Here is a 14,989-nt window from a genome sequence, read left to right as displayed (position 1 = left end):
GACGAACGCTAACGTTATTATGCTAGCTTTTTTTTAAACTTGTATCATATTTTGGTACTTGATGTGTGCTAACATTAGCATGCTAGCTTTTTTTTTTTAGCTCATTTTGCTCATATATTTTGCTGCGGCGAGACACGCTCTCAACAATCAAAACATGAAGCAAAGCGACCGTTGTGCTGATGTTTCTCAGTCTGGTTGAGGTATGCAACCTGAGCACACACAAAAAGCTGCTACCTTTTGAGCAACCTTTCAAATCACTGTGGCAGCTTTGAAGTCTCCCGACGTTAATATTTTAGCGGGAGCATGAATAAATCACAAGGAAACACATGAAAGTGGCTCGCATTACTGAGGTGGTCTATGTCGGTCCATTCAGTTTCTGATTTGCTCTGCGGGCTTTTTGGCACCCGGCCTTGCAGAACACTACATTTGACATTTTAGCATGCTAACATTAGCATTTTAGCATGCTAACATTAGCATTTTAGCATGCTAACATTAGCATGTTCAGTTAATTTAGCAGATATACACCTCAGTGTCATATGTTTTTGTATTTCATTCATTCTAACTGCTAAGCATGCTATTGTTAGCATGTTAAAAATAATACTGTTAGCATGCTAGCTTTTTTTTTTTTTTTTACCTCAACTTATAGGTACACACTTGAGTCATATTTTGGTACTTAACGCAGGCAAGCGTTTTTAACAATTTTTTCAGGTACACGCTTTAGAGTAATTAATTTGAGTACCTGACACATATTTTGGTACTCGAGGTATGCTAACGTAAGCAGGCTAGCAATTTTTTCCTGATACACACCTTGGAGGAATATATTTTCGTAGTGGACGCACACTACATTTGGCATTTTAGCATGTTAGCATGTTCAGTTAATTTAGCAGATATGCACCTCAGTGTCATATGTTTTTGTATTTCATTCATTCTAACTGCTAAGCATGCTATTGTTAGCATGTTAAAATAATACTGTTAGCATGTTAGCTTTTTTTTTTACTTCATGTTATAGGTACACACTTGAGTCATATTTTGGTACTTCATGCAGGTAAGCGTTTTTAACAATTTTTTCAGGTACACGCCTCAGAGTAATTAATTTGGGTACCTGACACATATTACGGTTAGCAGCTTAGCATGCTAGCTTTGTTAGCTAATGTTGCAGGTATACACCTCAGCGTCAAATATTTTGTGACTTGACGAATGCTACCTGTTAGCAGGCTAGGTTTTTCTTTTAGCACATTTTGTAGGGATCAGTAATATTTTGGTACTTGAGGTATGCTAACGTAAGCAGGCTAGCAATTTGTTTCTGATACACACCGCGGAGGAATATATTTTCGTAGTTGACGCGCACTACATTTGTCATTTTAGCATGCTAACATTAGCATGTTCAGTTAATTTAGCAGATATACACCTCAGTGTTATATGTTTTTGTATTTCATTAATTCTAACTGTAAGCATGCTACTATTAGCATGCTAGCTTTTTTTTAAAGTTATAGGTACACACTTAAGTCATATTTTGGTACTTGACGTATGCCAACGTAAGTAGGCTAGCAATTTTTTCTGATACACACCTCGGTGTAATATATTTTCGTATTTGACGCACAGTACATTTGGCATTTTAGCATGCTAACGTTAGCATGTTTAGTTAATTTAATCATGTTAAAATAATACTGTAGCTTTTTTTTTTACCTCATGTTACAGGTACACACTTTAGTCATATTTTGGTACTTGATACATGCAAACATAAGCAGGCGAGCGTTTTTGAAAGTGTGAAACTTATTTTTGTTCACGTGGAGTTACTGTAGCTAACGGTGGAGGTAATAGGATTTGCTCAATCCGATCTATAAAGTGTCTGAAAAATCATCGTTTTATATACATGTTGTAATGTAGTAAACGACACATTCATAACATGTACAGCAATATTTACGGATTTTTAATTATATGTAAATTATTTCAACATATATGTAAATTATTTCTAAATTCAGATCCATCACTCTTCCCTTCAACAACATACACCAAGCATGCAGTATTGCTAAGTGCTAAACACCAAAAGGGACAAGCGGTAGAAAATGTATGGATGAATAAACAAGATGTACAAACTATCAACATAATAAAACAATCACTTACTGTACAATGTCTGCTCTTGTGGTCGATCAAAGCCGGCATACTCAGATGGCGCCAAGTGTCCAAATTCATGATTTTTAGGTTTAAACATGTACAATTAGCTTAAAGGCCATCTTAAAACGTTAGCATGCTAACGTACCCCCACCCATAAGGCGACCACTGGAAGCGTACCTGGTTCCTCAGGATGGAGAGAATAGGTGTCATGCAGAAGGGATGGGTTTAGAATACAGGAGCTGGAGAGCCATGAGCGTTCTTCAGGGCCGTAACCGTCCCAGTCAACCAGATACCGAACAGACCTGTCCCGCCTTCTGCTGTCTAAGATGGCCTTTCTCAAGATTGGAGACGTGGACCACTGGATGCCGCTTGGTGGATGGATCCAGCTCGACCGCCGCAGGACTGATGATCCTGGTGATCTTGAAGAGCCAGCCAATGCTAAGTCCTGAGAAACAACAGCCATGGGAGGCAGTGCGGCAGGGGATGCACATCTCCCTCCTGCTTCGGCGACGTCACCCAATACGCTCCTGCCGGCAACTTCCCCAGTGGGTCTTCCCACAACGCCACCAGCTTCTCCTCCATTGGGTCCTCCATGATGTCAGCCTTGTCTCCAGTGGGTCTTCCCACGACGCCACCAGCCTATACTCCATTGATTCTTCCCACGACGCCACCAGCCTCCCTTCCATTGGGTCTTCACACGACGCCACCAGCCTCTCCACCATTGGGTCCTCCGTCAACGTCATCCTCTTCTCCAGTAAGTCTTCCCACAACACCACCAGCCTCTCCACCATTGGGTCCTCCGTCAATGTCATCCTCTTCTCCAGTGTGTCTTCCCACAACACCACCAGCCTCTCCTCTATTGGGTCCTCCGTGATGTCAGCCTCGTCTCCAGTGGGTCTTCCCACGACGCCACCAGCCTGTCCTCCATTGATTCTTCCCACGACGCCACCAGCCTCCCTTCCATTGGGTCCTCCGTCGACATTAGCCTCGTCTCCAGGGGGTCTTCCCACGATGCCACCATCCTCTCCTCTATTGGGTCTTCACACGACGCCACCAGCCTCTCCACCATTGGGTCCTCCGTCAACGTCATCCTCTTCTCCAGTAAGTCTTCCCACAACACCACCAGCCTCTCCACCATTGGGTCCTCCGTCAACGTCATCCTCTTCTCGAGTGTGTCTTCCCACAAAGCCACCAGCCTCTCCTCTAATGGGTCCTCCGTGATGTCAGCCTCGTCTCCAGTGGGTCTTCCCACGACCCCACCAGCCTGTCCTCCATTGATTCTTCCCACGACGCCACCAGCCTCCCTTCCATTGGGTCCTCCGTCGACATTAGCCTCGTCTCCAGGGGGTCTTCCCACGATGCCACCATCCTCTCCTCTATTGGGTCTTCACACGACGCCACCAGCCTCTCCACCATTGGGTCCTCCATCAACGTCATCCTCATCTCCAGTAAGTCTTCCCACAACACCACCAGCCTCTCCTCCATTGGGTCTTCACACGGCGCCACCAGCCTCTCCACCATTGGGTCCTCCGTCAACGTCATCCTCTTCTCCAGTGAGTCTTCCCACAACACCACCAGCCTCTCCTCCATTGGGTCCTCCGTCAACGTCATCCTCTTCTCCAGTGTGTCTTCCCACAACGCCACCAGCCTCTCCTCTATTGGGTCCTCCGTGATGTCAGCCTTGTCTCCAGTGGGTCTTCCCACGACGCCACCAGCCTGTCCTCCATTGATTCTTCCCACGACGCCACCAGCCTTCCTTCCATTGGGTCCTCCGTCGACAATAGCCTCGTCTCCAAAGGGTCTTCCCACGATGCCACCATCCTCTCCTCTATTGGGTCTTCACACGACGCCACCAGCTTCTCCACCATTGGGTCCTCCGTCAACGTCATCCTCTTCTCCAGTAAGTCTTCCCACACACCACCAGCCTCTCCTCCATTGGGTCCTCCGTCAACGTCATCCTCGTCTCCAGTGGGTCTTCCCACAACACCACCAGCCTCTCCTCCAGTGGGTCCTCTAACGACACCACCTTCACCTGTGGCCCAGCATCCCGTTTGCCCGACATCGTCCCCAGTGGGTCTGCAGCCAGCTTCTACTCCAGCTTCACGGCTAGCTCGCCTACCACAGAATCACACGCCTTGCCCTCACTCTCCTCGTCTGCTGCGGAGGCGCTTGCCTGTTGCTCGCGCAATTTCTGCAGCACTCAAGGTTCCTAAGAGCACAGCGTCCTCCGTAATTCTTCAATGGAAGATGTTTGGGATGACCACAGCTCTTCCTAGACCTGGCCGTCCAGCCAAACCGAGCAATCGTGGGAGAAGAGCCTTGGTGACAGAGGTGAAGAAGAACCCAAAGACCACTGTGGCTGAGCTCCAGAGATGCAGTAGGGAGATGGGAGAAAGTTCCACAAAGTCAACTGTCACTGCAGCCCTCCACCAGTCAGGGCTTTATAGCAGAGTGGCCTGACGGAAGCCTCTCCTCCGTGCAAGACTTATGAAAGCCTGCATAGAGTTTGCCAAAAAACGGACTTCCAGACTATGGGACATAAGATTCTCTGGTCTGATGAGACCAAGATTGAACATTTTGGCATTAATTCTAAGCGGTAAGTGAATAATAATAATAATAATACATTTTATTTGTAAAAGTACTTTACATTGAACAAACAACCTCAAAGTGCTACAGTGCATTTAAAAAACAACAACGCTAGAACCACAAATAGCTGCCCCCAACGAGTAAAATAAAATAAAAACTAGAACAGCCTAACAGCTAGAACTAACACACATATATCTAACAAAAGGCTTTTTTAAAAAGAAGGGTTTTTAAGCCTTTTTTAAAAGCATCCACAGTCTGTGGTGCCCTCAGGTGGTCAAGGAGAGCGTTCCACAGACTGGGAGCGGCGGAGCAGAATGCCCGGTCTCCCATAGTTCGGAGCTTTGTCCTCGGGGGTTGGAGGAGGTTAGCCTGTCCGGAGCGGAGATGTGCAGAAAACCACCTGCCCAACACAATCCTAACCGTGAAACATGGTGGTGGCAGCATCATGCTATGGGGGTGTTTTTCTGCTGCAGGGACAGGACGACTGGTTGCAATTGAAGGAAAGTACAGAGATATCCAGGAAGAAAATCTCTTCCCGAGTGCTCAGGACCTCAGGCTGGGTCGAAGGTTCACCTTCCAACATGACAATGACCCTTAGCACACAGCTAAAATAACAAAGGAGCGCCTTCGGAACAACTCTGTGACCATTCTTGACTGGCCCAGCCACAGCCCTGACCTAAACCTAATTGAGCATCTCTGTAGACACCTGAAAATAGCTCATCCACCGACATCCACCCTCCAAGCTGGCAGAAATGGAGAAAGATCTGCAAGAAAGAATGGCAGAGGATCCCCAAATCCAGGTGTGGAAAAACTTGTTGCATCATTTCCAAGAAGACTCATGGCTGTACGAGATCAAAAGGTGCAAATACTCTGAATACTTACGACCATGTGATGTTTCACTTTTCTATTATTGTTCAATTTGCAAACATGTCTACTTTTCTGTTGTTGTTCTGACAGATATATATATGTTCTGCCTCTGCCTCTGTCAGTAGTCTCTGCAGCACCCAGCATTGCCCCACCCACACAACCATCTGATTGGTTACATGCAGAGCGGTAACAGCCAATCAGCAGTGCGTATTCAGAGCGCATGGGGTGTGGTGAGCAGAAAGGTGTTTAGCAGGTAAGCATCAGGCAGCGGACTCTCCCCAAATGATAATAAACACCTCCCAGTCAACTACTGGTAACATCACTATGAGCCCGTTGACCTTCTAGAAACATAAAAGGCAGCTCAGCTCGCTCGCAGTCCTTGAGGTGAAGGCTAATTAGCTTTTAGTGTAACGTTAGCTCAATGTGCGGTGTGTTTGTTACGGACAGCAAAAGCCCTGTCTGTCTGTGAGAAAGACAAGCATTATTGACCTACAGTTAACAACTAAGTTATTTCACTTGACCTTTTTCTGTGTTGATTGAGCTGTGTTGAAGCAGCAAAAAAGGACATTATGTTAAATGAAGAGTTTCTGTCTCTGATAATTGATATAATAATGTAAGTGCATCTTTAAGCCTACATGAACTCCATGGTGTTCAGGGATGAATAGTCTCTCCTATTGCTATTGTACTATTTTTTTCAGCTATAGTTACATTAATCATTAGTAATGTAGCAGCCTAGTTTTGAATGGCACGGTCCCTGCTATCGCATGTTGATAAAATATAACATTTACATAATAAAAATCAACTACAGGCTTCCCAAATGCTGTAATAATTTAAGCATGATGAGTTGAACATATGTCAGCATGCGGCCCCACTTTTAATTATTTTTTTCAAACGCTTACTTACAGTAAGTCATTAATTTGACTTAGTAAGTCAATATTATGACTTAGTAAATTACTAAGTCAAAATATTGACTTGCTAAGTCATAATAATGACATACTTAGTATCTCAGGTAACTAGGACTGTTTTGTTTTTACTTTACGGAAAAAATATGGAGATATATATCGTATATCGGCATTCAGCCAATGGAGCGGAAAACACAACCAAAAATTGTAGGCTTCTTCATGCGACGTCACCACAGTCTGTAGTCTATTGCCCCCCTAGGCTGTGGTGGCAGCGATGAGGTGGAGACGTGATGGCGACAGGCCGAGATACACCGATCCTTACACCCACCCACCCCCTTTCCTGGTCTGTCCGCCAGAGAGACACCACCTTAACTAACACATTTTCCGGGGGAAACACTGGATATTTATGTGTACCGTATTTTCCGCACTATAAGGCGCACCGGATTATTAGCCGCACCTTCAATGAATGGCATATTTCATAACTTTGTCCACCAATAAGCCGCCCCGGACTATAAGCCGCGCCTACGCTGCGCTAAAGGGAATGTCAAAAAAACAGTCAGATAGGTCAGTCAAACTTTAATAATATATTAAAAACCAGCGTTCTAACAACTCTGTTCACTCCCAAAATGTACGCAAATGTGCAATCACAAACATAGTAAAATTCAAAATAGTGCAGAGCAATAGCAACATAATGTTGCTCGAACGTTAATGTCACAACACACAAAATAAACATAGCGCTCACTTTCTGAAGTTATTCTTCATTCGTAAATCCTTCGTCTTCGGTGTCCGAAGTGAAAAGTTGGGCAAATTTACGATCCACTGGCAGATGTTGGCGTCGTCTGGCGCTGCCTCCTCGTCTTAGTGAAGGTGTGTTCGCCTTCTGTCATCCATTGTTCCCACGCAGTTAGCAGTCTAGCTTCGAATGCCCTGTTGACACCAATATCTAGCGGCTGGAGGTCTTTTGTCAATCCACCCGGAATGACGGCGAGTATTGAATTAAGCGCGTAAGCGTGTCTCTCAATGTGCTGTTATGAGCTAGCAAATATAACAACTACACTACCCAGCATGCAACGATAGTTACGAGCATGCGCGGTAGCCCTGAGAAGCGTTGTTGTATGCTGGGAGTTAGAATGTGGTTATGAGCACGCTGTGAGTAAACGTTGAGAACTCAGTTAACACGCCTCGTCTGCATTATTTATAATTAGACAGACAACACACTTAATAGGAGCCATTTTGGGGTCTTTACATAAACACACAAATGGAAATGAAACGTCACATATCCCAGCATGCACCGCGCGCTTCTTCTACGGGGAAAAAAGATGGCGGCTGTTTACCGTAGTTGCGAGACCTAAACTTTATGAAAATGAATCTTAATATTTATCCATATATAAAGCGCACCGGGTTATAAGGCGCACTGTCAGCTTTTGAGAAAATTTGTGGTTTTTAGGTGCGCCTTATAGTGCGGAAAATACGGTATATGTATATATGTGGGTGGGTATATATATATATATATATATATATATATATATATATATATATATATATATATACATATATATATATATACATATATATATATATATACTGTATGCATATACAGTATGTGTATGGTATATATATGTATATGTATATATGCATGCTTGTCAATAGTAAAGCCAATGTATATTAGCATCAAGCTAACGCATTTTTGGAAGAGTGGAGTTGCAACATTACTTCCAGGGAGATTGTCTGAGTCCGCTCTCAGTGCTGCTGGAGTGATCGCCAAGAGCAACGGGGGCGTGACGTTGGCGTACACGGTGCAGTTGGCGGACGTGGTTTGTGTGTCGGGGATTGGGGCGGCACCTGACAAGAAGCCAGCGCGTAATTGGCCTCGGGTGTGCGCCTGCCATCCATCATCGTCACGGCAACTGCGAGAGAGCGCAAAAGCAGGGAGGCGAAAATTAAATTTATGTTCTTTGCGACAAGTTTTTTCCTTGCTAATAGTGTTTCTCATCTTCTTTATCAACTGTTTGCAACTTTCTTTTAGTACCATGTTGGCTTTTTTTTATTGTTTTTTTTAAGATAAAAATGGTCAGAAACGGAGTCAACAACTTAAGATTTTTTTTATTTTATTTTTTTATTTTTTTAGATAAAAAATAGTCAAAAACGGAGTCAATAACCTTTTTTTTTTTTTTTTTTTTTTTTTTTAGATAAATGGTCAGAAATGGAGTCAACAACTTAAGTATTTTTTTTTTTTTTTTTTTTCAGATAAAAAATGGTCAGAAACGGAGTCAACAACTTAAGATTTTTTTTGTATTAATTTTTTTTTCAGATAAAAAATGGTCAGAAACGGAGTCAACAACTTAAGATTTTTTTTTTTTTTTTTTTTTTCAGATAAAAAATGGTCAGAAACGGAGTCAACAACTTAAGATTTTTTTTGTATTAATTTTTTTTTCAGATAAAAAATGGTCAGAAACGGAGTCAACAACTTAAGATTTTTTTGATTTTTTTTTTTCAGATAAAAAATGGTCAGAAGCGGAGTCAACAACTTAAGATTTTTTTAAAAAAATTTTTAGATAAAAAATAGTCAGAAACGGAGTCAACAACCTTTTTTTTTTTTTTTTTAGATAAATGTTCAGAAATGGAGTCAACAACTTAAGTATTTTTTTTTTTTTTTTTTTTCAGATAAAAAATGGTCAGAAACGGAGTCAACAATTTAAGATTTTTTTTGTATAAATTTTTTTTTTCAGATAAAAAATGGTCAGAAACGGAGTCAACAACTTAAGATTCTTTGTTTGGTGACTTGATGACGCGGGCAGGAGAAGTGGGGCTTATGAAAAGTGAGAGAAACATAAACATCTGTGGCAAAATATCCTGCAAGAAGAAAGATTAATTGTGAAAAAATACGTCTTTGGATTTAACACCACTTAAAGGCTTTTGTTTTGTTATTTTTTAATTAAAACTATGAAGAAGACCTGGGACAAAATTAAATTTTTTGTGGTCCCCTTTATTTAGAAAAGTAGCAAAATAATGGTATCAAGACAACACTAGTTTGTACATAGAATATTACAATGCTTATGCCAGGGTGTCCAAAGTGTGATCCCGGGGCCAGTTTATGCACCCAGCTGCTTGTTTATCGGTCCTGGACGTGTTGTGTAAATCAAATAAATTCATCATTATGATAAATATTAGCTTTAATAATTATGTTAAAATGACTTGCTTACTGACTACCTGAAGACAAGTTAGTTGGGAAGAGAAAGATGGCGGCCACATGGTAGCAGGCTGAGTGTGTCGCGTCTGCTCCTTCATGCCTAATTAACTTTAAATCCGCCGATACTATCTCTCTCCTAACAACATATTAAACCAATAAGTTTGCTGTTTGCACATGTTTATTTTCTGATTCCTCTAAAAATGCCGAAAACCAGAGGAAATCAGACTGATGCGGAACCCGAACTGTCTATGGCGTCTTTGACCACTTTGCTCGAGTCCCATCGGGAATCTCTATCCAAAGATTTCAAAACTTCGCTCGCAGCTATAGAGAGCAAACTGGACGAAGTACAAGCCACAGTATCTGCAAATTCTGCCAAACTTCTAAATCTTGAGATTACGGCTAATGACATGGAGAGCCGCGTGCGAACTCTGGAAACATCCATTACAGCACTAGCAGACAAAAATACCAAACTGGCAGTCAAAGTTTTAGACCTTGAGTCCCGCAGCCGCCGCAATAATATCAGAATAATTGGCTTACCTGAATCCATTGAGGGTCCACAACCTACTGCTTTCTTCTCCAACATGCTGGTGGAAGTCTTCAGGGACATCCTGGACTCCCCACCCGAATGCGAGCGCGCCCACAGGTCCCTCGCCCCCAAACCTCCAGCAGGCCAGCGACCGAGACCGGTTATCATCAAGCTCCTCAGGTTCCAGGAAAAGGACGCGATTATCCGGGAAGCCCGGTCCAAGAGAGGAAAGCTGAAGTTCCGTGGTCACTCTATCTTGGTCTTCGAGGATTATCCACCCGAAGTTGTCGATCAGCGAAAGGAGTACAGCGATGTCATGTCGAAGCTCTTCAAGTTAGGTCTCAGACCTGCCCTGCGTTACCCAGCCAAACTTTCCATCATGGTGGAGACAGGCAGGAGATCCCTCTCCTCGGTCGATGAGGCTAAGGCATTCATCGCGACCCGGGCTGCGAGCTGCAACTTGGGTGTTGAGCCAGCTACTGAGGCGGCAAACGGCTAACGTGACTTGCTACACGGTAAGGCTAACGTTAGCTAGCCAGCTAACACACTATAACTTTCTCGGAGCAGAGTAACATTAACATTAACATACATCTCTCCTAACTGATCTACCAGCCCACGCCTTCACGTTGCGCTTTAAAGTCAATATGTACAATCCCACGCGTTGATGTTCCTCATATTGTTCACAGCGTTTGTTGATGTTTTGATTTTCTCTGAAGTGAAATTAGAGCAGGCTACACCTGGCTTTGATACACACGTGACATTCTTGTTATTGTTTTGGTCTCGTATTGGCCGTAATTTCTTTTTACCCCGCGGGGTGGCGCTGATGTGCCTCGGAACTGGTCCAAAACCTGACTGTTAGTTGGGACCTCTCCTTTTTGGTAAGAAATGTTACGTTTTCGTGGGACTCATACGCCCATCGGGGTGACTACGAGTGACATTTGGTGGGTCGTTGGCGGGTTGGGGGAGGTGCGTGAATGTTTATTTTCTCGGCATGTCATGTCATATTCATACATTGAAGGGGATTGATGCGATCCTATGTTAAATGGAAGCAGCTTTTTCCAGTATGTATGGTACGAGTGTGTGTGAATGGGAGTGTCCATGTATGAGTATTTACTATTTGAATGCCATCCCAGCAGGCAAACCTGACTACTTTCATATATTATTTTATGGGTTTTGAAGACCTTGACACAGTTGGAGATTTACAGCACTGCATTGGTATTGAGAATAATATAAACTGCAATGTCTATGACCCTGAGCAATTAAAGTCCTTATATGATCTTTATAATTACTCATTTTTACATTTGAATATTAGAAGCCTGAATAAACATCACACTGATTTAGTCTCTCTACTTTCCAATATGAGCTGTATGTTTAACTTTATTGCCTGTAGTGAATCGTGGCTTTCTGATTCCTCATATATTGATCTGTTTAGACTGGATGGATACAATTTACATGTAAAAAATAGACCCAGTGGAAGAGGTGGAGGTGTGTGCCTCTATGTCCAGAACAATCTTCATGCCAAAGTATGTAACATCACCCTAGAAGATGATCTCTGTGAATCCTTGTTCATGGAGATCAACAACAAAGGAAAAAAGTTAATTGTTGGAGTACTCTATCGTCCTCCTGACTCACCTCTTGACACTTTTCTTTCCAAATTGGATGAACTATTACTCAGTCTAAATAAACTAAACAAAAACTGCATCCTTCTTGGTGACTTTAATATTGATATTTCCAAGGACGATGGAGCAAAACTGAACTTTATCAACACGTTACATTCTTTTTCCTTCTTCCCCACCATCAATAGGTTCACTCGAGTCACAGATGCCTCAAAAACAATAATCGATAACATTATTACTAACATCCGTAATACAAAGCTCGTGACAGGGGTGGTGCAATCCGATATCACAGACCACTTTCCCATTATACTATTCTTTGACTCTGGCAAAACTCCCTCCTCCCCACCTCCTAAAGGTAAAACCAAAATACTCAACAATACAACTCTACTACACCTAAATAATAATCTGCTTGCCAGGAAATGGGACTCTGTGTTTAATTGCACCTGTCCTGATGCTGCATATGAACATCTGATTAAAATGATTCAGGATGCTATTCAGGAAACAATCCCTGAAAAAATTATCAAAAATCATACCTCAGAAAAAAATCCCTGGATTACAAGGGGGATCTTAAAGTCCATCAGACAAAAGAATAAACTCTACAAATGTTATATTTCGAACCCTACTACTGTCAACAAAGAAAAATACACAAATTATAGAAATAAATTAACTCATATTATCAGGAAAAGTAAGCGCAACTATTATTCTGAACTATTACAAGCATCGCAGGGGGATTGTAGGAGAACATGGAACGTGTTGAATACTGTTCTCAACAAGGGACATAAGGCCCCTGTTGTTCCGGCTACAGGGTCAAATAGGGCTGATCTTGCCAATAGTTTTAATACATTTTTTGCTTCTATTGGGGAAAACCTATCCAGTAAAATAGGTCAACCTCCAGGGTATTCCTTTAAAGAATTTTTATCAGGCAGCTACCCTAGCTCCTTTTTCATGCAGCCAACCGACATCAATGAGCTTTATACGATCATTATGGACCTAAAGTCATCACATACAGCTGGAGTGGACGGGATATGTAGCAAAATCTTGAAAGCCATAGCAAATGTGATCATAAATCCTCTCTGTCACTGTATAAACCTGTCACTTAGTGCTGGCATTGTACCCAAAATGTCCAAAGTGGCAAAAATAATCCCAATTTTTAAATCAGGTGATAAAAATAATATGAACAATTATAGGCCAATTTCAATTTTACCAACATTTTCAAAAATATTTGAGAAAGTGGTCTATAACCGACTGAATGGCTTTCTGGAAAAACTAAATATCCTTGTCCCCTCCCAATATGGTTTTCGTAAAAAAAGCACCACCTGTATGGCTATACTCGACCTTTTGGAAAAGGTCAATGACTGTATTGAAGAAGGAAAATGCGGTATTGGCATTTTTTTGGATCTATCCAAGGCCTTTGACACAATAGACTTTGAGATCTTATTGTATAAACTATATCACTATGGTGTCAGAGGGGTACCTCTCGATTGGTTCCGCTCTTACCTATACGGAAGGCAGCAATGTGTATGCGTCAATGATCACAATTCACCCTGTATGACCATAAATTATGGGGTTCCCCAGGGATCCATCTTGGGGCCTCTCCTCTTTATCCTATACATAAATGATTTTGTAAACTCCTCCTAAACTTTTCATAAAATAATTTTTGCTGACGATACAAATTTGTTTACCTCACACAGGAGCCTACACGATCTACAAGTAACTGTCAATTCAGAGCTTGTGAAAGTAGATTCCTGGTTCAAATGCAATAAGCTCTCACTTAATGTAAATAAAACAAATGTTATTCTATTTCGATCTAATAAAAACCGGACAAATACTGAGCACTGCCATATCAACATCAATGGGCAGGAAATACAGAGAGTGTACTCCACAAAATTCCTGGGGGTCATCATTGACGAATACCTCAATTTCAAATGTCACATTAGCCATCTGTTAAACAAATTATCCAAATATGTTGGCCTGTTCTTTCACCTTCGTCATTATCTTCCTCTTTATGCTCTACTCACACTATATAAAACTCTCTTTGAACCACATCTAAACTACTGTAATGTCATCTGGTGTAACACCTTCCCTACCTACCTCCACAAATTAGAATCTATGCAAAAGAAAATTATACGGGCCCTGTCATGGTCCAAGTTTAATGCCCCCACTCGACATCTATTCCATAATTATCATCTCTTAAGACTGACAGAGTTCAATATTTATCAAAATGCTTGTTTAACCTATCAAGTCATTTACAGGCTGAATTTAAGGCTCTGTAGCTTGGTTCCTATCTACCATCCCCAGCATGCCCACAACACTCGTAACTTAGATTTGATATCAGGGAAACATCGTTTACTGGATTGTACCGCTCGAAGTGTTGTATGCAGGGGACCAAAGATTTGGAACCGGCTTAATGAGAACCTCAAGATGCTGTATCCATTCTCCAACTTCAAAAATAAACTAAAAACTTATCTATTAACCACCTATATTTAATGCCTCATGTAGGGTAGACTACTGTTGGGTTTTGCATGGTTGACTGAATGTATGTATGTATGTGTATGCTTGCTTTAGTACTATTATCTTGTGTTAATCATATAGCGTTGTTTATTGTTGTTGTACTTGCTACCATGTTCCATCATTCCATGTATATTCCATCATTTCATGTATATTCTATCCTCTGGACCCCCTGTCAAAAGCTTCTTCTAGCTTATTTGGGGGACCCTTTCACGTACCAACATCTTTAAATGATGATATTTTATTACTATTGTATTTGTTATATGGTATTGTGAATAAACTTGAAACTTGAAACTTGAAGTTGTCTGTTTAATTCTGCTACCTTTTTAATGATTGCAATAGCAAACTTGTGTTTAATGAATCATTGAATTTTACACTCCTGAGGCCTTCAGAGATATGACGTAAAAAGTGACTGACAGATCAGCTTTCATTTATTAGTGATGGATCAAAGATTCATTTATTAAATATGAATTGTTTACACTTGTGTAAAAGTCTGGCACTTCTCAACCATCAACAAAATACCACTTTGTCCTTGGTAACCCTCCAATGACAGAATATATATATATATATGTATGTATGTATGTGTGTGTGTGTGTGTGTGTGTATGTGTATATATATATATATACATATATGTATATATATACATATGTATATACATATGTTTATATTTTTACATATA

General features: G+C 41.6%; 1 protein-coding gene across 1 annotated transcript in view; it reads left to right on the top strand.

Moving 5' to 3' along the window:
* The window catches only part of serhl (serine hydrolase like), a 61,197-nt gene that overhangs the window by 25,221 nt on the left and 20,987 nt on the right, over positions 1–14,989 (top strand). The window contains exon 13 of the mRNA XM_061976973.2: positions 5,175–5,821. Within this exon, the coding sequence (XP_061832957.1) occupies positions 5,175–5,199 (25 nt within the window). The 3' untranslated portion in view covers positions 5,200–5,821. The remainder of the gene's footprint in view (positions 1–5,174; positions 5,822–14,989) is intronic.

Source organism: Nerophis lumbriciformis, linkage group LG16 (assembly GCF_033978685.3).
Source record: "Nerophis lumbriciformis linkage group LG16, RoL_Nlum_v2.1, whole genome shotgun sequence".
Lineage (NCBI taxonomy): Eukaryota > Metazoa > Chordata > Actinopteri > Syngnathiformes > Syngnathidae > Nerophis > Nerophis lumbriciformis.
This window is presented reverse-complemented; position numbering and strand designations above follow the sequence as displayed.